General features: G+C 42.3%; 1 protein-coding gene across 1 annotated transcript; it reads right to left on the reverse strand.

The window, feature by feature from the left end:
- Positions 1-12,134: 12,134 nt before the first annotated feature.
- Positions 12,135-14,491, reverse strand: LOC110936948 (60S ribosomal protein L14-2). Its single transcript, XM_022179355.2, has 5 exons — positions 14,340-14,491; positions 14,157-14,258; positions 12,697-12,826; positions 12,516-12,628; positions 12,135-12,409 (listed from the first exon to the last, which is right to left on the reverse strand). Exons 1-5 carry the CDS (start codon positions 14,340-14,342, stop codon positions 12,353-12,355), a joined length of 405 nt encoding a protein of 134 aa, XP_022035047.1. The 5' UTR covers positions 14,343-14,491; the 3' UTR covers positions 12,135-12,352.
- Positions 14,492-14,746: the final 255 nt, after the last annotated feature.

Genomic DNA, 14,746 nt, shown 5'->3' on the forward strand with positions numbered 1-14,746 from the left:
AAATCCCTGTTGATGTGATCTAAACGAAACCAGTATGCTACGCTACGCCATACTAAGCTACTCGATGTGTTGTATGTGACCGCTATATTCAAAACTTAGAGGTAGTCAGGAAACTAAGTGTGCTACTAAGTACTGTTAGGAGGAATTACGTGACATTAACTACCTCTGTGATAAAATTGCGTACGTGTTTAGGAAATTAAGTGCTCTATTTGCTCAATTGCTTATGTGCCCTAATTGCTTCTGTGCTTATGTGCCCTAATTGCTTCTGTGCTTATGTGCCTCTATGATTATGTGCATATGTGATTATATGTGTTACGTGACGAGAGATGCGACGTGATTCTAAGCTTTAGAGATCTAAGAACGTGTGAGACTCGAATTCGTTGTGTTGAGCCTGTGACGATGTCTATTGCAGACCATGTCGTCATCTGGACAACCTAGATCACGCTCGCGTCTTACCCGCCAGGAGAAAAGAGATCGACGTCTGGCTGCTATCATCTCTAAGACCGTGGCGAAGGCCGTGAGTGAGGTTTATGAGAACGCCAGCAAATCATCTGAGACGTCACAAGCTGATGCTCCGAAAGAATCCAGCAAGACTGCTTTTAGCTTCAAGCAATTTAAGGCATGTGGACCAAAAGAGTTCACCGGCGAGGATGGTCCAACGGCTATGTTTCACTGGTTTGACTTGATAGAAGTCACCTTTCGTCAAAGTGGATGCCCAGATAATCTCCGGACTCTCAATGCTACTGGCGTCTTCCAGTCCCGTGCTTTGGACTGGTGGACTGCTGAAAGAAACAAGCGCGGAAACGACGCAGCCTATGCTCTGTCATGGAAGAAGCTGAAGGAAATCATGATCGAAGAATACTGTCCCTCCCATGAGCGTCATAAGTTGGAGGATGAATTCTGGGGTATTAAACAAGACAAGGGTGACAACGCCGGTCTCACTGCTCGCTTCAAGCAGTTAAGCATCATCTGTCCAGACCAGGTCAAGACTCCCGACATGACCATCAAAAAATACATCCGCGCTCTTCCTGACTGTGTAGCGGATTTTGTCCTAGCTTCAAAGCCCGCAACGATTGAGGAGACCTACCTGCTCGCCGCTGAGATTAATGACAAGCGGGTGAAGGCTGGTTTCTGGGATAAGCAAGTCAAGCCCCTGCATCAAGTCACCGCCGCATCAACCGACAACCCTACTGCTCAAGCCTCCAAGTCTTCGAGAAGAAGAAAGAAGAACAAAAGTTGCGCTGCCGCAACCACTGCTGCTCCACTACAGTCTGTACCAGCCCAGCAGCAACAGCCACAGCGTTCAGCGCCAGTGATCAATGCGCCGCCAGCGAAGCGTGCGTACACCGGCCCCCACCCACTCTGTGCTACATGTTCTTATCATCACCCGGTGGGTGTGGCCTGCCGTTTCTGTGTCCACTGCAACGTTTACGGGCATTTCACTGCGAATTGCCGCTATGGTCCTCGTCAAGCTCAAGCTCAAGCCGCTGTCAACCAGGCTCTACTCCCTGCTCCTCAAGCTCCTCAAGCTGCACAGGCCCCGGCAAACAATGTTCGGACCTGCTTTGCATGTGGTGACCCTAACCACTTCGCAAACCGGTGCCCGAACAGGGTGGTGAAACAAGAAGCTCAACAACCCCAGCAACAACAACAACAGCCTCAACAACAAGCCGCTCACGCCAGAACTTTCAACATCAACGCACGCCAGGCTCAAGCTGATAACAACGTGGTCAATGGTACGTTCCTTGTGAATGGTATATATGCATCATGTTTGTTTGATACTGGAGCCGATAACTGCTTTGTGTCATTTGAATTTGAGAAGCTTCTTAGACGTAAGCGCTCTTATCTTTCGACACCCTTCGAAGTAGAAATCCCTACCGGAAGAACCATTGCAGTCAATTCTGTGCTCCGTGATTGTACTCTCAAGCTCAACAATCATATATTCCCGATTAATCTCATTCCAATGCAACTCGGAAGTTTCGATGTCATAGTAGGCATGGACTTTCTTCGTGAAAACCATGCTGAAGTTGTGTGTGCCGATAAGATGATTCGTTTTGTGCTAGCTAGTGGTGATATTCTATGTGTTTATGGTGAAACTACTGCAAAAGATCTCAAGCTCATGTCCTGTCTTCAAGCTCGCAAATATCTCCGCAAGGAATATCGAGCCTTCTTGGCCAACATTGTTGTAGCAGAGACGGACAAGAAAAGGAAAGTTGAAGTCAAAGATGTCCCCGTTGTCCGAGAATTTCCTCAGGTGTTCCCTGATGATCTTCCTGGATTACCTCCAAGTCGTGATATCGACTTTCGAATCGACCTTATTCCAGGAGCCAACCCAGTGGCCAAAGCTCCGTATCGACTCGCTCCATCTGAGATGCGAGAACTCTCAAACCAACTCCAAGAGTTACTTGAAAAAGGCTTCATTCGCCCGAGCACTTCTCCATGGGGCGCACCAGTCCTTTTCGTCAAAAAGAAGGACGGGTCGTTCCGAATGTGCATCGATTACCGGGAATTGAACAAGCTGACCATCAAAAACCGATACCCCTTACCAAGAATCGATGACCTGTTTGACCAGTTACAAGGTGCTCAGTGTTTCTCCAAGATTGATCTACGTTCAGGCTACCATCAGTTGCGGATACAAGAGGAAGACATACCCAAAACCGCTTTTCGAACCCGATACGGCCACTACGAATTTGTTGTCATGCCTTTTGGTCTGACTAACGCACCCGCGGTCTTCATGGATCTGATGAATCGCGTGTGTAAACCGTTCTTGAACCGTTTCGTCATTGTATTCATCGACGATGTCCTGATCTATTCCAGATCGAGGGCCGAACATGCGCAGCATTTGCGATTGGTTCTCGAGTTGCTTCAGGGAAACCAACTCTACGCCAAGTTCTCCAAGTGTGAATTCTGGTTAGAGGAAGTTCAATTTCTGGGTCATATTGTGAATAGTCGGGGTATACACGTTGATCCTGCAAAGATTGAGGCAGTCAAGGGATGGGTTACGCCAAAGAATCCGTCAGAAGTTCGCTCTTTTCTCGGATTAGCAGGTTACTACCGGCGATTCATCGAAGGATTCTCAAAGATTGCTGTACCACTTACCTCCCTTACTCATAAAGACAAGCCTTTTGTGTGGGGAAACGCGCAGGAGACTGCTTTCCAAACCCTCAAACACATGCTGTGCCATGCACCAGTTCTTACACTGCCGGACGGAAGCGATGACTTCGTTGTCTATTGTGATGCTTCAAACCTTGGACTTGGCTGTGTTCTCATGCAACGAGACAAGGTTATAGCTTACGCATCTCGACAGCTCAAAATCCACGAGAAGAACTATACAACCCATGACCTCGAGCTAGGCGCAGTTGTCTTTGCCTTAAAGATTTGGCGACACTACCTGTATGGTACAAAGTGTACGATCTTCACCGATCACAAGAGCCTACAACATATCTTTAACCAGAGGGAACTCAATATGCGTCAACGCCGATGGGTAGAACTTCTCAACGATTACGACTGTGAGATCCGTTATCACCCAGGCAAGGCGAATGTAGTTGCAGACGCCCTCAGCAGAAAGAATTACGTGATAGGTGTTCGAAACATCCAGGCTCAGTATAACCTCGAAGCTCTCATCCGTGAAGCGCAACACGCTTGCTTCAACGAGCGTACGTTGAAGAAAGAACGAATCTATCACGATGGAACTCAGCTCGTGAGCAAAGCCAACGGGATATTCTATTATCTGGACCGAATCTGGGTTCCGAGGAGGACAGATTTGCGAAAGATCATCATGAACGAAGCCCACAAATCCCGATATTCCATTCATCCCGGTGCGGACAAAATGTACCAGGACCTTCGCTACAAGTACTGGTGGCCTGGGATGAAAAGGGATATTGCTCTATATGTTGGTAGCTGTTTAACTTGTGCAAGAGTCAAGGCTGAACACCAAAGACCTTCAGGCTTACTCGAACAACCGCCGATACCCGTATGGAAGTGGGAAAGCATAGCTATGGATTTCATAACTAAGCTTCCGACCACGCCATCAGGTCACGACAGTATTTGGGTTATAGTCGACCGTCTAACCAAATCAGCCCACTTTTTGCCAATACGAGAAGACTATAAGGTGGCCAAGCTAGCCCAAATCTACACCGACGAGATCATTAAGAATCATGGTACGCCTCGAGACATCATTTCTGATCGCGATGCTCGGTTTACATCGAGATTGTGGGAAACTTTTCAAGCAGCTCTTGGTACGACGCTGAATTTGAGTACCGCATTCCACCCGCAAACCGACGGGCAGACTGAAAGAACGATTCGTACTATTGAAGACATGCTCCGTGCGTGTGATATCGATTTTGGTGGTAGTTGGAGCAAACACCTACCGTTAGTCGAATTTTCGTACAATAATAGCTATCACTCCAGCATCGAAATGGCACCTTTCGAAGCCTTGTATGGTAGGAGATGTCGCTCGCCTATTGTATGGCACGAGGTCGGTCATTCACAATTGACTGGGCCCGAGATTCTGCAAGAAACGACTGACAAGATCCACCAGATAAGGGAAAATTTGGTAAAGGCCCGGGACAGACAAAAGATGTACGCCGATAAACGACGCAGGCCCCGCGAATTTGCAGTTGGCGACTACGTGCTCCTAAAGGTATCACCTTGGAAGGGAGTAGTCCGATTCGGCAAAAGAGGGAAACTTGCGCCTCGATTTGTTGGACCTTTTAAGATTCTGGAAAGGATCGGTAAAGTTGCCTATAAACTCGAATTACCGGAGGAACTCAGCAATGTCCACCCGACTTTCCATATTTCCAACCTTCGAAAATGCGTAGCCGACCTCGACGCGATAATACCACTCGACGATCTTCAGGTCAATGAGACGTTACACTTCGTGGAAAAGCCTGTCGAAATCATGGACCGACAGACCAAGCAACTCAGACGCTCTCGCATTCCTATTGTAAAGGTACGATGGGAAGGCAAACGAGGCGCGGAGTTCACTTGGGAACTCGAAAGTGACATGAAGGCCAAGTACCCGCAGTTGTTCAGATAGATCTGAAGCATCAAATTAGTAAAGTCACACGGCGATGTACGGTTCTCGGCCTAATTTCGGGACGAAATTCCCTAAAGGAGGGGAGACTGTAACACCCCGTGTTTTCCAAAAGTCAAAGTCAAAGTCAAGTGTTGACTGTTATTGGAATTAAAGATTAATAAAGATTAATTTCATTTTAGTTTCATTTTGATTTTTCGTATTATTTGGAGTAAGTGTTGTATAATCAAACTAATCGACCGACAATCGAACTGTGAATCAACAACCGACTGTGAAGGATAGGAAGTAACAACGCAATAAAGCTAGTCAATCAATAATCAAGCTAATCAAATCAATCATCGAACTCAAGTGTGGATAATTTTAGTACTTTTATACGTGTGTGTGTACCTTATGTGTTACTTGTGCATGTTTACTTTTATGTTAAGGTGTGTGGTGAATCAATCAAATCAATCAAGAATCGAAGGTGAATCAAACTCAATGGAAATCGAACCCGAAATGGTTGTAAGGATGCTTGTATGTTAGATATAGTAGTTGGAACTAAAAGTAATTTGATTAGGAATTCTATCATCCTCAAATCATCGTTCATCAAACTCGAAATATCAAAAATCGTCGCGAAACACTCAAAAACCAGGCAAGCCAATCGAACAGGGCAACCTGATCGAACAGGCTAGCCGATCGAACAGGGCAACCTGATCGAACAGGCTAGCCGATCGAACAGGGCAACCTGATCGAACAGGCTAGCCGATCGAACAGGGCAACCTGATCGAACAGGCTAGCCGATCGAACAGGCTGTTCGACCAGGGATGCTGTTCGATCAGCTGACCCTTTCCTCTTTTGGAAGCCTATAAATAGGGCTGTCTTTGTCAACCTTTCCACTTTTGGAAAAGCTCTGACCGACCAGCCTCTTCTTCTCACTAAATCTCAGATTTCTCTCAAACCGGTAAGTATTTCGCTCTAATCTTTGTACGTTTTTGTTCATTAATCGATTCTCCATCTTTCTATCTTTCAAAATCTGAATTTCATCCATGAAATCACCAAGATCTAGGTGTTCTTGAGTGATGTCATCATGGTGTTCTTGGTGTTCATCAAGAACTTCATGTTCTTGACTTCATTCAACCATGAATAAGCTAGATCTAACCGATTTCCACATAAATAACCTAAAATCTTCCAAAGATCTTAACATTTCACGGTGGAAAAGGATTGGAAGATGGGTTTTCATCTATCTTTCAACTCTTTTACACTCAAAAAAGGTGAAAACGAGACTTGAACCGATTTACAAACCATTCTAAACAAACACATGGTGCAAGATTCGGGTTCTACCGAGAGATATACCGATTCCGGGTTAAACGTTAAACTTAGGTTCCAAACCGTCTCTGACCGAGTTTGGGTGATTCCTGCTCGAGTCAGTAGACTAAGTAGGGACTTCAGCTTTGTGGTTCAACTCGTAGTCAAAATATCTCTAAAACATCAACAAACAACGGGAATAACCAAGTGTTAGGTGATAAGTTAACCGAATCGAGAAGCTGGCCGAACGGCTAGGCTGTTCGATCGAACAGCCCAACCGAACGACTATGCCAGCCGATCGGCTAGGCTAACCGATCGACTAGCACTTAGACCCACCAACTCACAAAAGTGTAGTATTGACGAGGTACTGTTCGATCGACTACGCCACTCGATTGTAATCATTACTGCTCGAATCATGAGATACTATACTTCAAAACACTTAGACCTTTTTGAACCATTGGAATGTCACCCGATCGAGCATGCTAGCCGATCGAGTGACATCTTGCCAAGTCTGCAATGCTAACCGATCGGTTGGGCTAACCGATCGAACAGCTGTTCGATCGGCCAACTTGAAAGGTAGTACAACCATCATACACAAACACATCCTTCACATCAAAGGAAGAAACAATCCACTTGAAGGAACCAGCCGATCGAGCCAGCCGGCCGATCGAATGGATGTTCGAACGGACTTTCAAACCAATCGAACAGCCCACTCGATCGAACTGCTGTCCGATCGAATGGCCTACTCGATCCAAGTACATTGTTTACTTTTTCCGCGTTACTCATCGTTGTGTTATCGAACTATTCAGGCTAACCTATTCTCAGTGCTCCCTTCAATCCACGATCAACCACTGTGAGTATACTCGATCCCTTTTTGCTTTCAGCACTTTTGGGTGTTACATACGTAATCTATCAAATTCACAAACAACACAAACTATTTGAACGCTAACCTACTTGCATGTATTACTTGTCTAAATGATTGCTGTTTATTATGTTTACACGTGGAGTGCTATCTACCTGCTTTAGCAACGTAGTACTATAGTTTGGACTCAGCACCCGTTCACACGGGGGTTGCTAAGGACAATTACTTGCATGGATTACGGTGGTAATCATGTATTGCGAACTGTCTCGGACAGTCAACTCGAAGTCGTTGGTATCGATGGTCCCATGTCGATAATTTACATGCATCGTTTTCCCTTGTGTACGTGCTTGGTTATGCGTAAACTATTCGAACTCTATATGCTATATCAAACTTGTGTACTCACCTTTACATTATATGTATTGACTTTTATTTTAACGTATGTGACAGGTGTTTAAGCTACTAGCGTGCTAGGGAAGCGAGGCAATAATAAGCTTCTAGGAGCCTGTGACCTTAGGACAGTGTCCACGTACCTGCCCCAGGGCCATAATTATCTGTAGATCTTGTACTGGCACCTGTAGTCAGTAAGATTTACGGATAGCCGTCTAGAGGTCTTAAAACAATATTTACATTCAGTCTGTAATAATTAAGAATTTGAGTTGTCGGAACAGTTCCCATATTGTTTAGTTGATTTCTATGATAACTTGTTATTATTTGGGACACGGTATGGGACGTGTTATATAACTGAATTGTATGATAGTTGTTGTGGAAACTTCTGAACAATCTGTTTCGCTCAGTGCCGCGCCCGGATGATTCCGCCATCGGTTGGGGTGTGACACATACATACACATCTGCATACATACATACCTTTCCTACAACCTTACTTACGTGCATACACTCATACATGTCTTTACACATACATACATACACAACTACATACGAACATACCTTTTCTACATCTTTACGTAATCATACAATGTTTACATGGGTCTTAGACTTAGGTTTAAAGCCCATAAACATCTAAGGAACGTAAAAATCATGTTTGGAAAGTCCGTCGTAGTCCACGGATAACAAACCGAAGCCTACGACACATAAATCAACTTAAATAACCAGAATTTAGCTTTTGGGACTTGGGGAGGCCGTCGCCGACGCCCCTAGGGCCGTCGGCGACGGGCCTTGCATTCACCCGTAGCCCAAAAACCCGTAGGCAGGTAATTAACCCGTCAACACAAAAATTCACTTTCTGGAGCCCGTCAGCGACGCCCCCATACCCGTCGGCGACGCCCTCTAGAAATTGCAGTTTTTCTGCAGTTCCGTTTCGTCGTCCGTACGCACTAAAACGCGCATAACTTTTGAACCGTTTACCCGTTTAACCTACCGTTTCTTCCTACATGCTTGTAAATTCACATTCTATCATATTAACTTAAAATCCTACCTCCGGATTAAGGAAATTCTTAACTTACGTGCATTTGACATATTACCATTTTCTAACTATTTGACCCGTTCGTGCATTTAACATCATAATCTGTTTATTTGACCTCAATCTCATATGATCTTTAATAATTTCATTGGCACCTAACATAAAAGATTAAATTATCGGACGTCTTGCATCCTCTTAACCCATTTTCGCTCAAAAGCTTATTGTTGACCCGTTATGGGTATTTGCGCATTAAATGAACCATGACATACAAAACCCTATACTTCGCTTTTATACTTGTCCAAGACATTACTCTAATCGAAATAGCTCGTTTCCAAACGACTTCTATGGTCGTTTGCCCGATATACCTATCAAGGGCATTTTAGTCAACTATGCTCTATCCTTAATAACAAAGGAATTTCTTACATAAGTAACCAATTCCACTACCTTGCTACAATTTCTTAATCACACCTACCTTGCTCGGATCAAAACTAAGATCCGTTTAATACATTCATCGACATCATACAATTCATTCCTATTTGACCTCAATTATCACATGTAATTAAAATGCATATAACATTACATAAACAACTAAGAGGTGATTACGGAATCACTTACCTTGTGCATCCGTGTTCATACCCGCTTGCTTGCCTCATCTTGACCCGTTAGTCTTTCGTGCTTGAGTCCACGTCCACATGATCCCTAATGCTTTCATGTTACCGCAATCACATCCTTGTTAGTGTACACGATTTCACATCTAAATGATCATATCAAAAGCGTAACTCACATTTGACTTTCATGGTCAAGTCTAATAAACATAAAGCATACATCCAAAAACCACATCTTTTTAGACTCATGCAATCCATCACGTTAACGCATAAAACACATATTAATTTAGCACCTACCATACGACACTATGTACATTTCGTACTTATGATGCTAAAGTACTTACAACCACATGATCACATAATCATACTCGCATACACATTTGCTTACATATACTTTCACATATCATACACCTTCGCTCTTAATTACCTTGATTCAAGCACATCTAATACAAGGTGAGCATTACACCATTCAAGCACAAGGTACAAGCTCCTAATGCATAATTTTACCAAACCATACATTCAATCCGAATTCTCATATGGACTCCACCTTAAGCACACTTAACATATTATTTTGCTAACGACTACACCATAAACACCTTCTATACATACTACCCACAACTTTCATACGATTTCACAATTTTGTTCTCTTAGGCATTTCATCGAACACTTGGCGAGTATCACGTTTGTAAAACATTATGTACAAGCTTTTAAAGCGTGATTCCTACTAATTCTTCACATAACTTATTAACAATCAATCAAGCTCATAACAATATTTCGCCCTAACTACGGACATATGGTTGTGACACCAATTATTCATAACAAGATCATCAAAAACAATCAAATTAACACGTAGAAATCTCAATATTTCTAGCCATTCCTTGACATGCAAGTGGGTTTTGCCTAATCCATGTTCATATTCAAAATTTAACATATCTTGATGTCTACTCAGCCATTGCAACCATCATTCATACTAGATTTAGCATTACATTCACGAATTACACTAAACCCACTAATCAAACATCACCAAATTGCAAAATTCGACTTACTTGATGTAGGAAATACTTAGATGATCACCATTCTTAGTTTATGCAGTCAACTAGCCTTCGATTTCCCTTTTAATTTGAAGATTTTGAAGAAACTAGGGTTTGAACCCTCTTCTTCCTTCCTGCTCATCGACACACACACACACTCTATGTGTGTGTGTGGTGTTTTAATTTCTTTTTTATAAAATCATGTTTCCCACTTAACGGTTTTGGTCCCTCTAGTTTCATTTCGGTTAAATAAGAGATTAAAACTTATTTGTTTACATCAACCGGGTTTTTAATTTACCAAACCCGTTTTTGGGGTGTTACAGAGATGAAGTTGTGTGTGGACCCGCTATCAATCAGAATTAATACTTCAGCCGTGCCTAAAATACCTTGAAGTTTCATGGTGGTGATAGATGATTGACCAAAAAGCGCGTGAAGGCTGATTTTAGCCAGTTTATCCGTGCAATCCTGCTCGTTTCCTGCCGCTTCTTCTCCTTCATCAGCCATTTCAAATAGCTTGAGAGTTGACGTTTTACAACGATGTCCGGGACCATATTTATCGCCGCATCGAAAGCATTCCCCTCGAAGATAACGGCCCTGTTTTTCAGCATCGAAGGAACGTGTTTCTGTGATTTTCTGGGCTGTAGCAGCTAGGATGAGAGTGTTGGTGGCTGTTGGGGTCAGATCTCTTTTGATTGAAGAAGAATAGATTTTTTCAGATTTCATATGGCTGACCTTGGATTCGAACTCAATAGCTATACTCATAGCCTTATAAACAGTCCTTGGTTTGTGAATTCGGACGTCGGCTTTGAGATCATCTTTGAGGCCATTAAGAAATACTCCTAAGAGGCAGTGCCCAGGCCAATTAGTCATACGAGACGAGCGTTTGGCAAACTCCTGGTGATATTCTTGTACCGTTCCAGTTTGTTTGATGCTACATAAATGCTCGTCCGGGTTTTGGAATTCCGCAGGCCCAAAATTCTTTTGAAGAGCTCGAACCAACTCATCCCAAAATTCGATAACTTGATCGGCGGAGACCCACGAGTAGAAATCCAAAGCATCACCCTCTAAATGCATCGCTGCAACATCAACCTGTTCATCTTCTTCGATATTGTAGTACCAGAAGTACTTCTCGGCTTTCAAAACCCACCGTCTCGGGTCTCCATCACTGTAAGTTGGAAAATCGATCTTGTTAAAGGGTCGGTAACGGCGATAATTACTTCCAGGCGAATCTTCATCATCAAATCTGTTGGGACCCACACCAATTTTCTCCTTGTCGCGCGCTTTGAGAGTGGCAACTTCAGTTGGCAGGGATTCCATGGAGGCTGCAATAGCAGCCAATTGGGTAGCCATCTGGTAGGCTATGAATTTCCCGGCAACGAAACCAATGATAGGAACTGAGAATTCAATTGATTCAAATAAACAACGAACAAGAAAGTTGGCCAATTCGAGAAGGCTGGTCTATGATTACAAGGTATAAAAACCTAATTTAGATGAACAAAAACACGACACTAAAACTAGACAAATCTGGAAACCTAAATAGAAAGTATTTGGTAGTTTTCTACACACGTCTCTACCTCCTGACACGTCCCCACCTCCTGATTTATCGAATCACTCCCTGATTTCTTGGTCCTGTTTCCCTCCATTCAATTTCCCTCCAGCACATTTCTTTTCATTTAGTTTCAATTGGGCCTGGCCCAATCCAGGGTGACCCAATCCCAGAATTGGGTACGTATCACATTTGTTACTTTTTTTAGTAAATGGCACGTTTTAACCTAAACCTGGTTTGGTCAAAACATTTTCTAACCGAAACCAAAACGACTGTTTTAAAGCGACCAGTTCTTGCTCAACCCACCCTGCCCATTTCGCCAGGTATAACATAGATACTATAGGTGGTCGTATATAATCAATACCACTGCATGTACATATTCAAAAGTTCACATGCTGTGGTATGGTTATGCGTTCCATACTTGATCTACCAAGCAGACCGCAGCAGATCATTCTCGTAGCAAACGTAAACAAAAGCATAAGTTTAAAACTTGCCATTTTAATACAAGATGAAAAAAATGCAAGCAACCAGGATCAACAAAATCTTAAATAATTAGAACAAAAAATATGACACTAGCATGTGGTTTCCTTCTTCAGCTTTGAAAGCTCTTGCCTTACAACTCCAGCCTTCTGCAATATCACAAATTGCAACACAGACAGACAGACAATGAGTGCAATTATAAAAACAAAACAATCATGCCAGACTAAAGAATTAAAATCTCTACAAGTACAATACCTTTATCTTAGCCAACATGATCTTGAACCTATCAAAATCCTTAAGTGACGCTCTCTTCTTCTGCACGATAAGCTTTCGGCCCCACGAACTGCTCTCCCACTTGTTCTTCACATCTGCAAATATCCAAAACTTCAGTTGATCCTAAAGCCCGATAAGTTATGTTAAACAACCCGATACCTACCAGCAGCCTCCAAAGCAGCAACCAAAGTTTTCTTATTTGGGACACGTTTAATATCAATCTTAATGTCGGTAAGCGTTAGCCTTTTAAAGTTCATTTGACCCCTAACCATGTCAGGTGCATCAACAAGAGCCTGCCAATAAGCCAAACAATTAACAAACTCTAGTTCTAATATATTTACAAACACAAAGTACACGAAACAATTCAATAAATCTCACACCAAAGGCAGTTACAGCAAGGACTCTAAATGCTATAACAAGATATTAAGAACAGAAATATAGGGTATGTTTGGCAAAAGTAGCTGTTGGCTGGTGGCTGGAAGCTGGTAGCTAGTAGCTGTAGCTTTTTAGATATATTTGGTGTTTGGCAGAGTAGCTGGAGCCATAGTTGTTGATAGCGAATAGCGACAAGGCACCTATAGGCTACGTAGCGAATAGCGACAAATAGCGATTACACTAGAAAAAGATTTTTGAAAATTTTTATATGTATATTACATCAAAATACCCTTGTATATATGCTATTTTACATGTATATTTAACAAAAACTAATAGTTAGTAGCAAAAGTTTAGGACTTATATATGATGGGTGTGTGAATGAAAGTCTCAAAAGGTGGTAAATACTTTGTCCCACATTGGTGTGTCAACAAAGTTAGTGGTTGATTATAAAGTAAAGTATTTACTAGTAGCTTTATGACATGTTTTACCACAAGTCCTACCCGCGCGCGGGGGGTTGCAAAAAATGAGTTTCTAAACTGGAATTTAATTGAACTCGTGCTTGCCCGCACGTCCTGCGGACACGAATGCAGCTCCGAAAACCCGGGCCCGCGTGGGGCAGTTTTTGCACAATTTAACCTTCTGCTTTTTTTGCAGTTTTTTGTATTAGAAAATGGCACAATTTAACCTAACTTCGTTATTCGTCGGTAAGACCCATATATCGACACCTACATAGCGCGCTATAGCCGCTATTAAAAGGGTCATTTTTCCCTAAAAGCTTGTAGCTCCATCTAAACGCTACTAGTAGAAGCGTTCAACCAAAAGCTTCAAGCTTCTAACCTAAAAGCTTCAAGCTCCTTCAACCAAACAGGGTTTTTTATTGAATAGGAGCTTTTTCATAAAAGCCCCTAAAAGCTCCATGCCAAACATACCCTAGGAGCGTTCAACAAAAAACTTCAAGCTCCTTCAACCAAACAAGACGTTTTGATGAGTAGGAGCTTTTTGTTAAAAGCTTAAAGCTCCTAAAAGCTTCATGCCAAACATTCCCAAAGTTGATATACTATAATACTACAATTACGTAGTACTATTAATATAATTTAAGTGCAAATAAATTAGCAACCAAATCTATTGTAACACAGAGCCAAATCAAAAGTTGATAGACCAAATTATCTTAGTAACTTGTAAGAAATGTAAATATAAATAAATAAGACTAAACGAACGAATTATTAATATTAAACAGAATGTAGATACCCGATTTTGATCAATGACATCAACGATGACTACGAGCTTTCCGTAATCCTTTCCGTAGTTGACAAGTGCGACTCTTCCGATCTCAACGTACCTCTTGAACGGCTACAAAAAAATCAAAGCTAGATTAGATGCAGCCTACAATTTTCTTTCTTTAAAACAATGAAAATTAGGGTTTTGCTTTACCATTTTCGAAGTCCTGAATGTCGAGCGCCGAGAAGAACGGGTATCTGAGTGTTAGGGTTTGGTGGTCTTTTATTACAGAGGCATAAGTTGGGCTGGGCTTTTAATTTCAATTTCTATATGGGTCAAATGTCCAGCGCAATATAACCGGTTCGGGTATGAAACCGGGTTTTGAAAAGAAAGTGATCGAGTATTTTTGATCATACTCTATAAAAAGTTGAAACTGGGTATTAAAAAAAATAGTCTCTACATATCTGAACTTACTTGTCGGTTATTTATTGGTTCCATACTCTATGATTTGAAACCAGTTCTAACTAGGTTATACCTGATTTGTAACGATCGAAACACAAATAAAGAACGAAAATCGAAAATACACGATCACTTTCTCGTCAAAACCCGGTTTTATACCC

The sequence above is a fragment of the Helianthus annuus genome, chromosome 4 (genome assembly GCF_002127325.2).
Source record: "Helianthus annuus cultivar XRQ/B chromosome 4, HanXRQr2.0-SUNRISE, whole genome shotgun sequence".
In the NCBI taxonomy this organism is placed as follows: Eukaryota; Viridiplantae; Streptophyta; class Magnoliopsida; order Asterales; family Asteraceae; genus Helianthus; species Helianthus annuus.

Coding starts and splice junctions, on each gene's coding strand:
- LOC110936948 (XM_022179355.2), bottom strand. Junction 12,629..12,696: donor TGCTGCTTTGGAGGCTGCTG/GTAGGTATCGGG, acceptor GGATATTTGCAG/ATGTGAAGAACAAGTGGGAG. Junction 12,410..12,515: donor TCATGTTGGCTAAGATAAAG/GTATTGTACTTG, acceptor GTGATATTGCAG/AAGGCTGGAGTTGTAAGGCA.